The 14,157-nt window shown below is 44.2% G+C and overlaps 1 protein-coding gene across 1 annotated transcript in view; it reads left to right on the plus strand.

The window, feature by feature from the left end:
- Positions 1-1,859: 1,859 nt before the first annotated feature.
- The window catches only part of LOC114653197 (charged multivesicular body protein 4c-like), a 55,214-nt gene continuing 42,916 nt past the window's right edge, over positions 1,860-14,157 (plus strand). The window contains exon 1 of the mRNA XM_028803379.2: positions 1,860-2,204. Coding sequence (XP_028659212.1) covers positions 2,015-2,204 — 190 coding nt within the window. The 5' untranslated portion in view covers positions 1,860-2,014. The remainder of the gene's footprint in view (positions 2,205-14,157) is intronic.

Consider the following 14,157-nt stretch of genomic DNA (forward strand, 5'->3'; position numbering starts at 1 on the left):
CAGGTGTCACAAATGGGTTCTCATATGAGGACCACTGACACCTTAGCGCATGGGGGATGGAACCACTTCCACTCCTTGTCTTTTCTCCATCTGTCTGATAGAATATACTGTCCGGGTGTAAATTTATTTCCTTGTCGTTCCGGCCCATTTGCTTGAATTCTCACATTGGCATCCTGTCCAGGTAAGGGGACATCCTCTGTTTTGGTTGGGATGCCTGTTCTCCTCCAACAATAGATAGATAGATAGATAGATAGATAGATAGATAGATAGATAGATAGATAGATAGATAGATAGATAGATAGATAGATAGATAGATAGATAGATAGATACACACTGGTCTGAAAACAGACCAGAATGACTAAAAAGAAAAAATATCTTGGCAGTTCCAGTCCCAGTAAGGCGCTATACAGGTGTATTACCATTGGTATAAAGGAGCCCCAGTTGCATTTCTTGACACACTTCTGCTGAAGGATTTCATTGCAAGTCCTCAGTGTTGTTGTGTCACAGAGAGGATATGCAGCGTTGTTCATAATGGCACTCAGTTTTGTCTTCACTCTCTCCTTTCATTTCTCCCTCTATGGGGTCCAGAGTGCGTCCTATAACTGAGTCTGCCCTTTTAATTTGCCTGTTGATTTGGTGGAGCTCTCTTGAAGTGATGTTACCAGCCCAGCACACCAAAAGCGTAGAACACTGCGGACTTAGGGTGGATCTGGCTGTCAGGCTACATATCTGCACTAGCAATCAAAAGGTTGCCGATTTGAATCCTGTACACTCCACAAATGACTCCACTCCATTGGGCCCTTGAGCAAGACCCTTAACCTGCAATTACTCCGTCCTGGGTATGACATTAATCTGTGAAAAGGTCCTCCAAGTTACAGGGAGAACTCAGGGGGTTGGTGGCAGGGTTGGCTCTCTAGCCACCTCCCACTGTTCCAGTGTGGTACGGAGGTGTCACCCGCTGCACTTGGGTCCCAATCCAGGTGGTTCATCATGTGGCGGGTGTGACAACGCGCTCTCACTGTATGCTCCCAACCTCTCGGTCTTTAAGTGATGTTACCAGCCCAGCACACCACAGCATAGAACATTGCATTTGTCAACACAGAGTTGTAGAAGATGTGAAGGATGTCACTTCCCACATTAAAGGAAGGAAGAAGAGCCAGCTCTTCCCTTTCTTCCATAGTTCCTTTGTGTTCTGGAGAGCAGTCCAACCTGTTATTGATAGACCACCTCTAAATCCACTACCTGAAGAGTAACAGAGGCTCTTTGGTGCGATGAAAGTCAGTCAGTTCCTTGGTTTGGCTGATATTAAGATGTAGACAGTTCTCTTTGCACCAAGAAATTAACTTCTCCATCTGACTCCTCTCCTTTGTCTCAGCCCCCGTATTAATCAGTTTACTGCGCATTCTATGGATTGTATTGGGTACTTGTGTGTTATAACCCCACCACTCAATCCAGATAGCGCTTCGCTCAACGGCGATGACCATTTCGATGTTATCCTAAACGACATTAGAAACATTGCGACAGAAGTCATGTTTCAAAAGTAATTAAAAAACAAATTTTACGCATTCTTGTTTTGTTTTGTAAATAAACGTATATATAAAAAACGATGTTTTTTTTCTTACCTGTGCCTGTGGCGGGGTTATAATACATAAGTACATTTTATTGATAAAAACTGTTCATGACATCATGTCATCATTTTGTTCACAAGCGCCTAAGACTTCTGTATAGTAGTACTGTGAGTTCACAGAATAGCAGCTGTGCTGCCTGCAGAACAGGGAGACGCTGAATGGGGTGGTAGTGTGGGGGCGTGGTTCAACTGGTGACGCGATATGACTGACCACGCCCACGCGGCAGGCAGCACCGAAGCCTGGTATTTCCTTTTGCGGAACCCGACACCTGACGCCACCTCCTCAGTCGCTGGATCGCCAGTCTTCCTCACTCTACCGAGCGAAACGCCGAGTGCTGCTTTCTGTTTACTGCCTGTGGACAAGAAAAAAAAAAAAAGAGGAGAAAAATGAGCAAAATTTCAAAGTTTTTCAAGGGGAATTCGAATTCCTCGAAAAAGCACGGGCCGACTCCTCAGGAAGCGATCCACAAGCTGCGGGAAACGGAGGAAATGTTGACGAAGAAGCAGGAGTACCTGGAGAAGAGGATCGAGCAGGAGCTGGCGACCGCCAAGAAGCACGGCACGAAGAACAAGCGAGGTGAGTGCAGCCGACCCCCCCACCGAAGGCGAGCGCCCGTCGACCGCTGATGTTCAGTAATAGCGAAAGGTCAAATTATATCCGCCATTCGCCTCATCGCGGTGTCTTACCTGCGCGACACACACCTGTTGACGTCGTGGAATGTTTGGTCACGTGACGGCGCGTAGCGAAACTCCTATGTGAGGTGTTTTTATTTTAATCTTACAAACAGTACTTTTTTGCCCCGCATGCTGGTTAGACTGTGGGGGACCCCATGTAGTGCAAGGAATTTGTTACAACCACCTTCATAATCCGTGAATCACTTGACAAGCTTTTTTTCTCCTTTATTCTGCATTCAGAAAAAGACAGAGGTATTATATTTATAAAATTTTGCGTTAAGTTTTTCATGTTACTTTCCGTATTTTTTGACTTTACTGTATTTCTGTGTACTGTAATTCTTCCCCTTAATTGTATCTTGATAATGACAGTTAACAATGAGCAGAGGTAAATGGCACTGAATGCTTGGAAGAGTGCAAGAACTTAAACGTCAGACCTGCTAAGGCGTCCATTAGCAAATAATGGGTTAAATAACCAGAACGTTTAGAAAAGCAGAATAAAAGCCTTGATTGTGGTGAAGATCCTAAAAGCCACGTTAAAAAGACAGTAATTTTCCCCCAAACTATCTATCATATAATACCTTTTGTCTTTGTCTGTCTGTATATCTATAATATATTGCCTTTCACCCTATCTGTACAGTGCATCCAGAAAGTATTCCCAGCGCTTCATCACTTTTTCCACATTTTGTTATGTTACAGCCTTACTCCAAAATGGATTGAATTCATTTTTTTCCTCAGAATTCTACACACAACACCCCATAATGACAACGTGAAAAAAGTTTACTTGAGATTTTTGCAAATTTATTAAAAATAAAAAAACTGAGAAAGCACATGTCCATAAGTATTCACAGCCTTTGCCATGAAGCTCCAAATTGAGCTCAGGTGCATCCTGTTTCCCCTGATCATCCTTGAGATGTTTCTGCAGCTTCATTGGAGTCCACCTGTGGTAAATTCAGTTGACTGGACATGATTTGGAAAGGCACACACCTGTCTATAGAAGGTCCCACAGTTGACAGTTCATGTCAGAGCACAAACCAAGCATGAAGTCAAAGGAATTGTCTGTAGACCTCTGAGACAGGATTGTCTCAAGGCACAAATCTGGGGAAGGTTACAGAAAAATTTCTGCTGCTTTGAAGGTCCCAATGAGCACAGTGGCCTCCATCATCCGTAAGTGGAAGAAATTCGAAACCAGCAGGACTCTTCCTAGAGCTGGCCGGCCATCTAAACTGAGCGATCGGGGGAGAAGAGCCTTAGTCAGGGAGGTGACCAAGAACCTGATGGTCACTCTGTCAGAGCTCCAGAGAGGAGAACCTTCCAGAAGGACAACCATCTCTGCAGCAATCCACCAATCAGGCCTATATGGTATAGTGGCCAGACGGAAGCCACTCCTTAGTAAAAGGCACATGGCAGCCCGCCTGGATTTTGCCAAAAGGCACCTGAAGGACTCTCAGACCATGAGAAAGAAAATTCTCTGGTCTGATAAGACAAAGATTGAACTCTTTGGTGTGAATGCCAGGAGGAATGTTTGGAGGAAACCAGGCACCGCTCATCACCAGGCCAATACCATCCCTACAGTGAAGCATGGTGGTGGCAGCATCATGCTGTGGGGACTGGGAGACTAGTCAGGATAAAGGGAAAGATGACTGCAGCAATGTACAGAGACATCCTGGATGAAAACCTGCTCCAGAGCGCTCTTGACCTCAGACTGGGGCGACGGTTCATCTTTCAGCAGGACAACGACCCTAAGCACACAGCCAAGATATCAAAGGAGTGGCTTCAGGACAACTCTGTGAATGTCCTTGAGTGGCCCAGCCAGAGCCCAGACTTGAATCCGATTGAACATCTCTGGAGAGATCTTAAAATGGCTGTGCACCGACGCTTCCCATCCAACCTGATGGAGCTTGAGTGGTGCTGTAAAGAGGAATGGGCCAAACTGGCTAAGGATAGGTGTGCCAAGCTTGTGGCATCATATTCAAAAAGACTTGAGGCTGGAATTGATGCCAAAGGTGCATCGACAAAGTATTGAGCAAAGGCTGTGAATACTTATGGACATGGGATTTCTCAGATTTTTTATTTTTAATAAATTTGCAAAAACCTCAAGTAAACTTTTTTCACGTTGTCATTATGGGGTGTTGTGTGTAGAATTCTGAGGAAAAAAATGAATTTAATCCATTTTGGAATAAGGCTGTAACATAACAAAATGTGGAAAAAGTGATGTGCTGTGAATACTTTCTGGATGCCCTGTATATCAATAATATAGTGTCTTTTGACTCTGTCCGTCATCTATCTTATAATACCTTTCATCTTTATCTGTCTGTATATCTATAATATGGTGCCTTTCATCTCTATCTGTCCATTTATCATTTAGTATCTTTTGTCTCTATCTTTCCATCTATCGTATAGTGTCTTTTGTCTCTGTCTGTCATCTATCATATAGTGCCTGTCATCTCTGTCTGTTTATCTATAATTTAGTGCCTTTCACCTCTATTTGTCCATCTATCATATAGTGCCTTTCGTCTCTTTCTGTCTATATATCTGTGATATAGTGCCTTTCCCATTTATCTGTCTATCATATAGTGTCTTTTGTCTCTGTCTGTCATCTATCTATCATATAGTGCCTTTCATCTCTATATGTCCGTCTATCATATAATGCCTTTTGTCCTTATCTATACAACACAATACAATTTATTTTTGTATAGCCCAAAATCACACAAGAGGTGCCGCAATGGGCTTTAACAGGCCCTGCCTCTTGACAACCCCCCAAAAACTCCCAAAAAAACCCTGTAGGGAAAAAAATGGAAGAAACCTTGGGAAAGACAGACCCCTTTCTGGGTAGTGTGGGCGTGCAGTGAGTGTCAAAAAGAAGGGGATCAGTACAATACAATACAATACAATACACAGAACAGAACAAATTCTCAATACAGTATAAAAATAAAATATTACAAGTATGGAACAGAATTTAACAGTAGTTGATATCACATAATATTATTTGGATTTGTTCAGAGTCCTGGAGACCTCAGCCATCAAGCTGCCTCCCCCTATTGGCCATTCTACAGCTGAGTCAGTGCTGCGTTAGCCAATCCAAAGAAAGGACCCATCTACCCCATGATTCCTGTGATCCTCCATCAGAGATGACTTTACCTTTTGGAGGCAAAACAACTTGGCAGGTGGGCCGTGGCACCAAGTGCCACATTTGAGTACTGAGAAGAGAAACAGAATAGGTGAGGGTTAGTAACAAATTCTAACTATCATGTTAGTTATGTTTTAGTGCTAATGACTGACAGTCTGTACAGTTAATCAGCAGCTCTAGTCAGGGTGTGCTAAACTGAAGTTGTGAGACTTCAGCTGGGATGTGAAAGCTGAGACCGAAGGGGCATCTCTTATAAGTAGCAGGCAGACCACTCCACAGTTTAGGGGGTCCTGTAACTAAAAGCTCGACCTCCCACTGTTATTTTATTAATCCTTAGAATCATAAGCAGACCGGCATCTTGAGATCTTAATGTGTACTGTGGTTTGTAAGTCATGAAACCTGATCTTGACCCTGCCGTCTTCTCCAATCTACGTCCAATTTCCAAACTACCTTTCCTGTCAAAATTACTCGAAAAAGTAGTTTATGAGCAATTAATTCACCACCTACAGGACCATCAGGTAATGGACCTTTTTCAGTCAGGCTTTAGGCCCCAACACAGCACAGAAACCGCGCATTTACGTGTCCTAAATGATGTCCTTTTGGCATTGGACTCAGGACTCTACGTGATTATGGTTCTTCTCGATTTATCTGCTGCCTTCGACACAATCGACCACGACATCATGATCTCCCGACTCGAATCCTGGGTTGGTGTATTTGGCTTAGCCCTCGACTGGTTCAGGTCATATTTCTGCAACAGGACTCTTAGAGTCATGCTAGATGATTTTTCATCTGAATCAGTCCCACTCCCATGTGGTGTCCCCCAGGGTTCCATTTTGGGGCCACTACTTTTTTCAATTTACATCCTGCCTTTAGGTGCAATTTTTAGAAAACATGCAATCTCGTATCACCTATATGCTGATGACTGCCAAATTTATTTCTCCCTCAAGTCAACTGACTCCACTAAACCTCTTCTCAACTGCTTATCTGACATTAAGGACTGGCTGGCTGTAAACTTCCTTCACCTGAACGATTCAAAAACCGAGGTCATTGTTTTTAGTCCCGACCGCAAACAGACCCTACCCCTTGACCTCGACTTTCTTCCCATTCCAGTAACTTCGTCTGTTTCCAATCTTGGAATCAAAATGGATATGGTCCTGAAAATGGATGCTCAAGTCAACAGCACAGTAAAATCCTGCTTTTTCCATCTCAGGCGAATTGCCAAACTCAAACCAATTCTGCCTTACCACCTCCTGGAATCAGTAATCCATGCATTCATTACGTCCCGGCTCGACTATTCTAATTCCTGCCTATATGGTATTAGTAAAGCCACTCTTTCGAGACTCCAATTGGTTCAAAATGCGGCTGCAAGACTTTTAACTGGAAGCAGCAGAAGCCAACACATTACACCGATTTTAAAAACCCTACACTGGCTGCCGGTTAGCTTCAGAATTGATTTTAAGATACTCCTCTTAACCTATAAGGCACTAAATGGTCTCGCCCCTGCCTACTTGAGTGTCTTGCTCCATCGTCACAATCCCCCTCGTGTTCTTAGATCCGCAGATCAGCTGCTCCTAACCGTTCCCAAGGCACATTTTAAAGCTCATGGTGAAAGGGCTTTTTCTGTCTGTGCACCCAAGCTCTGGAACTCCTTACCTTTAGTGGTTAGGCAAGCCGCTTCAGTCGCCACATTCAAATCACACCTAAAAACGCACCTCTTCACATTGGCTTTTAATTCTTAACCTGTCTTATTCCCACTTGCTTTTTGCTATTTCTCTGTTTTATTGGGTCCCCTGACCTGTTTTTTAATGTCTCTGTTTTAATTCTCTCTTAATGTTTGTTTTTAATATTTTGCTTTTAGTCTTGCTTGTTTTAACTGTACAGCGCTTCGGTCAGTTGTAATGCTGTGTTTTTAAGCGCTTAACAAATAAAAATGGTAAAAAAATGGTAATGATACGTTCAGATAAGTACGCTAAACCTCAGCCATTTAAGGCTTTATATGTTAAAAGAAGGATTTTGAAATCTGCCCTAAACTTAACCGGGAGCCAGTGTAAGGATTTAAGAACTGGGTTTATGTGTTCGTATTTTCTTGTTCTAGTAATAATTCTTGCAGCAGCATTTTGGATTAACTGGAGGCTGTATAAAGAACAGTTTGAACATCCAGTGAACACCACATTGCAGTAATCAGTCCTGCTAGAAATAAATAGCAGCTCCCAGCTTCAATCACGGATGCGGACGATTCCTCACCTGTGCACATAAGCGAGGAAATGTCCGCCTCACGTAGCATCCAGGAACCGCTCCGGCCACACTGCCACATCCCCTCTTTAAGCCGCAAATGCAGCAACTATTTATTTAAAAACTGGGATTTTATTCTGAGCTGTGGACCCGCTATACCACACTCTTCCTGCTGGTTTGACTTTGTGTTTGCTCACGGAGACCCAAATGAGGCCCATGACCTGCATTGTGAGGGAGGGTCAGTTATGGCACTACGGCCATGTGGTGCGATTAACCGAGGATCCGAGCAGCTGGAGCTGGCCAAGGGGATGCCCACATAACACCTGGCTGTGGCAGATTAGAGGGTCATTTCCGGAGGGTGGGACTTGACCGCATGTCTGACTGAGGGGTTGCCAACCAGAATCCTGAGCTGTCTTGTCATGTGGTGGGTGCGGCAATGCGCTGTATCAGTGCATGCTCCCCCAACCTGACCTGAATTCTACAGTTGTGCTTGAAAGTTGGTGAACCCTTTAGAATTTTCTATATTTCTGCATAAATATGACCTAAAACATCATCAGATTTTCACTCAAGTCCTAAAAGTAGATAAAGAGAAACCAGTTAAAACAAATGAGACAAAAGTATTATACTTGGTCATTTATTTATTAAGGAAAATGATTGAATATTGCGTATTTGTGAGTTGATCTCATGGTTAAATTAGCTCATCTGTTAATTTTCTTCTCATATTCTACATTGTGAGAACAATAAATGGCACGAGATTGAGGTTTGACAAGTATGTAATAACTGCCTGTTCACCTTTTTTTTTTCTGTGGACGTGTCCCCCTTCGGTATTCTAATGATGACCATTAAGAGCAAGTGGAGCGCACAGAGGTGCAAATGAGCCTGCGTGCTGAGAGGGGGTCGCCGCGTCACACTCTCCAGTTTGATCATTAAGGAATATCGGCTTAAATAATAGATGGCACTTGTCTCACTACTCAAAGTGCTTTACGTAGAGATTAGGGAGCCATCGTAACAGGATTAATCTGGTTTTCATTGTTATATTTGTACTTTGGGATTTGTTTTTTTTTTTATGTATTTCCCCAAATTTGTTACACCACTTTTATGTAATAATGTTAAGTAGGAACCAGTCATTGGGAGAGCTCGTGTTGCAGGCTGTCTGTTGGGGTGCATTTATGGGTATGCATGTCCTTATTTCAGCAGGCATGTATTTGGCTTGTTAAAGGTAGGATGGGCTTCAGGAGCTCCATTTATTTATTTTTCTGCTTAAAAATTATTATTTTTTTATTTCAGCATTGAAGTGATTCGAACGAATTTTCTCAAAGTGTTAGACTCCGTTGATTGAGCTGCCCTGTGCGACATCCTGAGGATTCGCGGGATCCCCTCAAGGTTGCTGGGTATCATGGCCGGCCTGTACTCTGGTACTATGAGTGCTGTGCAGAGTGGAGGCAGGACCTCTGGGGTTCGTCAGCGGTGTGTTCTGCTCCTACTCTGTTCAATGCTTGTATGGACTGGGTGTTGGGCAAGGTCGTGGGGTCCAGCGGCTGTGGGGCATCTGTTGGTGAAGAGAGATTCACGGATCTTGACTTTGCTGACGAAGCTGTGATCTTCGTGGAGTCAATAGAGGCTCTGATGGCGGCTCTCGAGAGACTGAGTGAGGAGTCTGAGTGTCTGGGCTTGTGAGGGTCCTGATAAAAACCAAAAGCCAAGCCTTTAATGACCTCTTGGGCACGGCCATCAACAGTGTGTCTGTCTGCAGTGAGAGTGTTGACCTCATTGAGAGGTTTACTTACCTGGGCAGTGACATTCATGTCTCTGGTGACTCTTCCTATGAAGTCAATAGACGGATTGGGAGAGCATGGGGGGTCATGAGGTCACTGGAAAGGGGTGTGTGGCGCTCCTGATATCTGCAAAAGGACGAAGGTCCAAGTCTTTAGAGCCCTGGTTCTTCTTGTCTTGCTATATGGTTGTGAGACATGGACGCTATCCAGTGACCTGAGATGAAGACTGGACTCCTTTGGTACTATGTCTCTTCGGAGAATTCTTGGGTACCGTTGGTTTGACTTTGTGCTGCTCATGGAGTCCCGAATGAGGCACATTACCTCCATTGTGAGGGAGCGTCAGTTACCGCACTACAGCCATGTGGCGCGTTTCCCCGAGGGTGATCCAGCTTGTAAGATCCTCATTGTTGGGGACCCGAGTGGCTGGACCAGGCCAAGGGGTCACCCACGTAACACCTGGCTGCGGCAGATTGAGGGGCATTTCCGGAGGGTGAGACTGGACCGTGTGTCTGCCTGGGGGGTTGCCAACCGGGATCCGAGTTGTGTGGTTGTGTAGTGGGTGTGGCAACGCACTGTACCAGTGCATGCTCCCCATCTTGACTTGACTTGAAGTGATTCTTTGTATGTTCAATAATCCAGGTAAGGTGTGGTAGGTATGTGGTCCGGTCAATAGCATTGTCCTGAACTAACTGCTTAAGACAATCTATCACCTTTTTCTTGTAACCACTACCTGGATCTCGCTTTAAGGGCTCATAAGTATTTTTGTCACTCAACCCTCTATGAATGGTTCACATGTCTACTAATCAGTGGACAATTTGCATATCACTGATCAACTGGCCCTTTGTCAATGGTGCTAGTCTCTGTGATTAAGCAAAGGTACTGTTTATAAGGTTGGGGAAACCTGCAGTCAATTGAGACTGAGGAAGAGACTTGGATAAGTCTCGAAATATTTCTCCCACTTAAAAACTTTGTCCAGATGAACAGAATCAAATTTCTAGGATTCTTTGTATTGTTTCTCCTCTCTTTTAGAGAAACATTTGAATAGATGCACCCCTTAAAATTGTACAAGAGTACAATTTTTTTCTTTGCGCTCTCAGGTATTGCTATTTGTTCATATAGACCAGGGGTCCCCAATTCCAGTCCTGGAGGGTCACAGTAGCTTCAGGTTTTCATTCTAACCCTTTTCTTAATGAGTGACCTGTTTTTTCTGCTAATTCACTTCTTTTGAATTCACTTTCATTGACTTGCTCTTGAAGATTCGGACCTCTTAATTGATTGTTTTTCCTTAATTAGCAACCAAACAATCATAAGATACAAAATGAGCCAAAACAGGACCAGCAAACTGTGTCGATCATAGAATATCTGAAAATAAAGAAAGGTGAGGGTCTCAGGACCTCTGCTCAGGTTCACAAAACATTTTACTGGTGCTGTTAGAAAGGAGAAAATCAGTAATTTCAGAAATGACTGCTATTGCACAATGACAGCAGCAACGAGCCATGGAGTTAAAGAATAGGTTTAATTAACAAAAAGAATAATCGCCTAATGAGGCAACTGGTTGGAGTGAAATTGGTTGGAGTTTCAGGCCCTGACTTAGGGCCTGTTTATATGTCTCGCTTAGAATGCGTATGCACACACATCATAGCTGCCATGCCTTCCCAGCATTAATTTGACGCGTCCTCTGAGCAGGTCCTCAGAAATTAACGTGACGTGTGCGCGAGTTGCAGTACCAGCAAAAAGTCAGGGGGTGCAGTGTGATCAAGTCAGGATGTGACGTCAGAGTCTCTGTTTACTATCTACATGTGACAGAAAGCTGCTTTGAGGATCGATGTGCGCACTTCAATGTTTGATAAATTGTTCGATGTGGTGAAGCAAAAGAAAGTGTGAAAGGCACTGATAGATAGATAGATAGATACTTTATTAATCCCAAGGGGAAATTCACATACTCCAGCAGCAGCATACTTATAAAGAAAATATTAAATTAAAGAGTGATAACAATACAGGTATAACAGACAATAACTTTGTATAATGTTAACGTTTACCCCCCTGGGTGGAATTGAAGAGTCACATACTGTGATGGAGGAACGATCTCCTCAGTCTGTCACTGAAGCTGCTCCTCTGTCTGGAGATGACACTATTCAGTGGATGCAGTGGATTCTCCATGATTGACAGGAATCTGCTCAGCGCCCGTCGCTCTGCCACGGATGTCAAACTGTCCAGCTCCATGCCAACAATAGAGCCTGCCTTCCTCACCAGTTTGTCCAGGTGTGAGGTGTCCTTCTTCTACGCGGTGGTGTGCTGGGGAGGCAGCATTAAGAAGAAGGCGCTTGCCACAACCATCTGATTGAACATCTGCAGCATCTTATTGCAGATGTTGAAGGACGCCAGTCTTCTAAGGAAGTATAGTCGGCTCTGTCCTCTCTTACACAGAGCATCAGTATTGGCAGTCCAGTCCAGTTTATCATCCAGCTGCACTCCCAGGTATTTATTGGTCTGCACCCTCTGCACACAGTCACCTCTGATGATAATGGTGTCCATGAGGGGCCTGGTCCTCCTAAAATCCACCACCAGCTCCTTGGTTTTGCTGGTGTTCAGTTGTAGGTGGTTTGAGTCGCACCATTTAACAAAGTCCTTGATTAGGTTCCTATACTCCTCCTCCTGCCCACTCCTGATGCAGCCCACAATAGCAGTGTCATCAGCGAACTTTTTGCACGTGGCAGGACTCTGAGTTGTATTGGAAGTCCGATGTATATAGGCTGAACAGGACCGGAAAAAGTACAGTCCCCTGCGGCGCTCCTGTGCTGCTGACCACAATGTCAGACCTGCAGTTCCCGAGACGCACATACTGAGGTCTGTCTGTAAGATAGTCCACGATCCATGCCACCAGGTATGAATCTATTCCCATCTCTGTAAGCTTGTCCCTAAGGAGCAGAGGTTGAATGGTGCTGAAGGCGCTAGAGAAGTCCAGAAACATAATTCTTACAGCACCACTGCCTCTGTCCAAGTGGGAGAGGGATCGGTGTAGCATGTAGATGATGGCATCCTCTGCTCCCATGTTCTCCTGGTATGCGAACTGCAGAGGGTCGAGGGCGTGGCGGACCTGTGGCCTCAGGTGGTGAAGCAGCAGCCGCTCCATGGTCTTCATCACATGTGACGTCAGAGCGACAGGCCGGAAGTCATTGAGCTCACTAGGACGTGATATCTTTGGGACGGGGGTGATGCAAGATGTTTTCCAAAGCCTCGGGACTCTCCCCTGTTCCAGGCTCAGGTTGAAGATGCGCTGTAGAGGACTCCCCAGCTCCAACGCACAGGCCTTCAGCAGTCGTGATACCTTTGGGACTGGGGTGAAAATGCCAAAATGCCGACCTACAAATGCATTTGTGGTGCTTTTATATTCCAATGTTGCATATTCTCCAACGTAATGACGTCACACATTTTAAAGGTCTCACATACCATCTTCTGTGCCGTCTTTATTTTTTGCACCTGCACAACAGCATCAAAATCTACGGCGACGTATTTGAGCCACAGAGAAAAAAAATTAAGGACACAGTGAAAAAGTTTATTTTGTGATTAAAGTGGACAATTTGGCTTAAATCTCGAAATGTCCACTTTAAACTGGTAGTTTATTTTATTATTAAAATAATAAAATGGGTCATCTTAAAACCGACCCAGTTGTTAATCGCTAACCTGCTTCTAGCGCTTCCTCCTGACCTGACAGCAGCAATAGACCACCACACAGAACACATCACATTTATGATTTCCCAGCTCTCTGCACATTTAGAGTCCTTAGATTTATACTTTCATGATAAAATGCATCAAAGTATATTTGTTACATTTTACAGATAAGTCGTTTAACTTCATTTAAATAATGAATACAGTGGTGCCTTGACTTACGAGTTTAATTCGTTCCGTGACGGAGCTCGTAACTCAAATTACTTGTATGTCAAATCAATTTTCCCCATTGAAATGAAATTGAAATACCATTAATCCATTCCGGACCCCCAAAAAACACCGCAAATTTTTTTGTTGCATGCTTTTAAATAAGAAAAATGTACTTGTAAATAACGAATATTGTATAAAAACACAATACAATACTGGTTTTATTAAGTATAATGTACAGCATTTACCTTGGAGATCAGACGACTTGAAGATGCTGATGGAGGTGGAGGAGAAAGGCAGAACTGAATAACTGAATCTTATTCTCTGATTTTTGCCCGTGTCGCCACACCTTCATCACTTTCATCTGCAGAGGTTTTCTTTTGTGACTTTAAGGCTCTGCGGTTTTCCAAATGATAAACGAGCCGCGGTTTAATCTTACACTCGCCGCTCGCGTTGGCGCACAGTGCAAGGGTTAGCCTATCCTTCATGGGTTTGTGGTCTGGCATCCTCTTCTCCTCTGCCATTATACAAGTCCTCCTTGGCATCTTCTTCCAGAAGAGTCCTGTCTCGTCACACTTGAAGACTTGCTGGGGGATGTATCCTTCGGCTGCTATAACTCCGGCCAAAGTTTTGAGGTAATCCTCAGCTGCCTTCATATCCGCGCTCGCTGCCTCACCGTGCCTGACGATGGAGTGAATGCCGGTCCTCTTTTTAAAATTCTCAAACCAGCCTCGACTGGCTTTAAACGGCTCGCCCGATGCCTCGTCCGTCAAAGTGCTTGGGGTCTGCTGCAGCAAATCCGCATAAATAGCTCGTGCCTTCTCGCAGATTATAGCGTCTGTCAC

Source organism: Erpetoichthys calabaricus, chromosome 6 (assembly GCF_900747795.2).
Source record: "Erpetoichthys calabaricus chromosome 6, fErpCal1.3, whole genome shotgun sequence".
Classification (NCBI taxonomy): domain Eukaryota; kingdom Metazoa; phylum Chordata; class Cladistia; order Polypteriformes; family Polypteridae; genus Erpetoichthys; species Erpetoichthys calabaricus.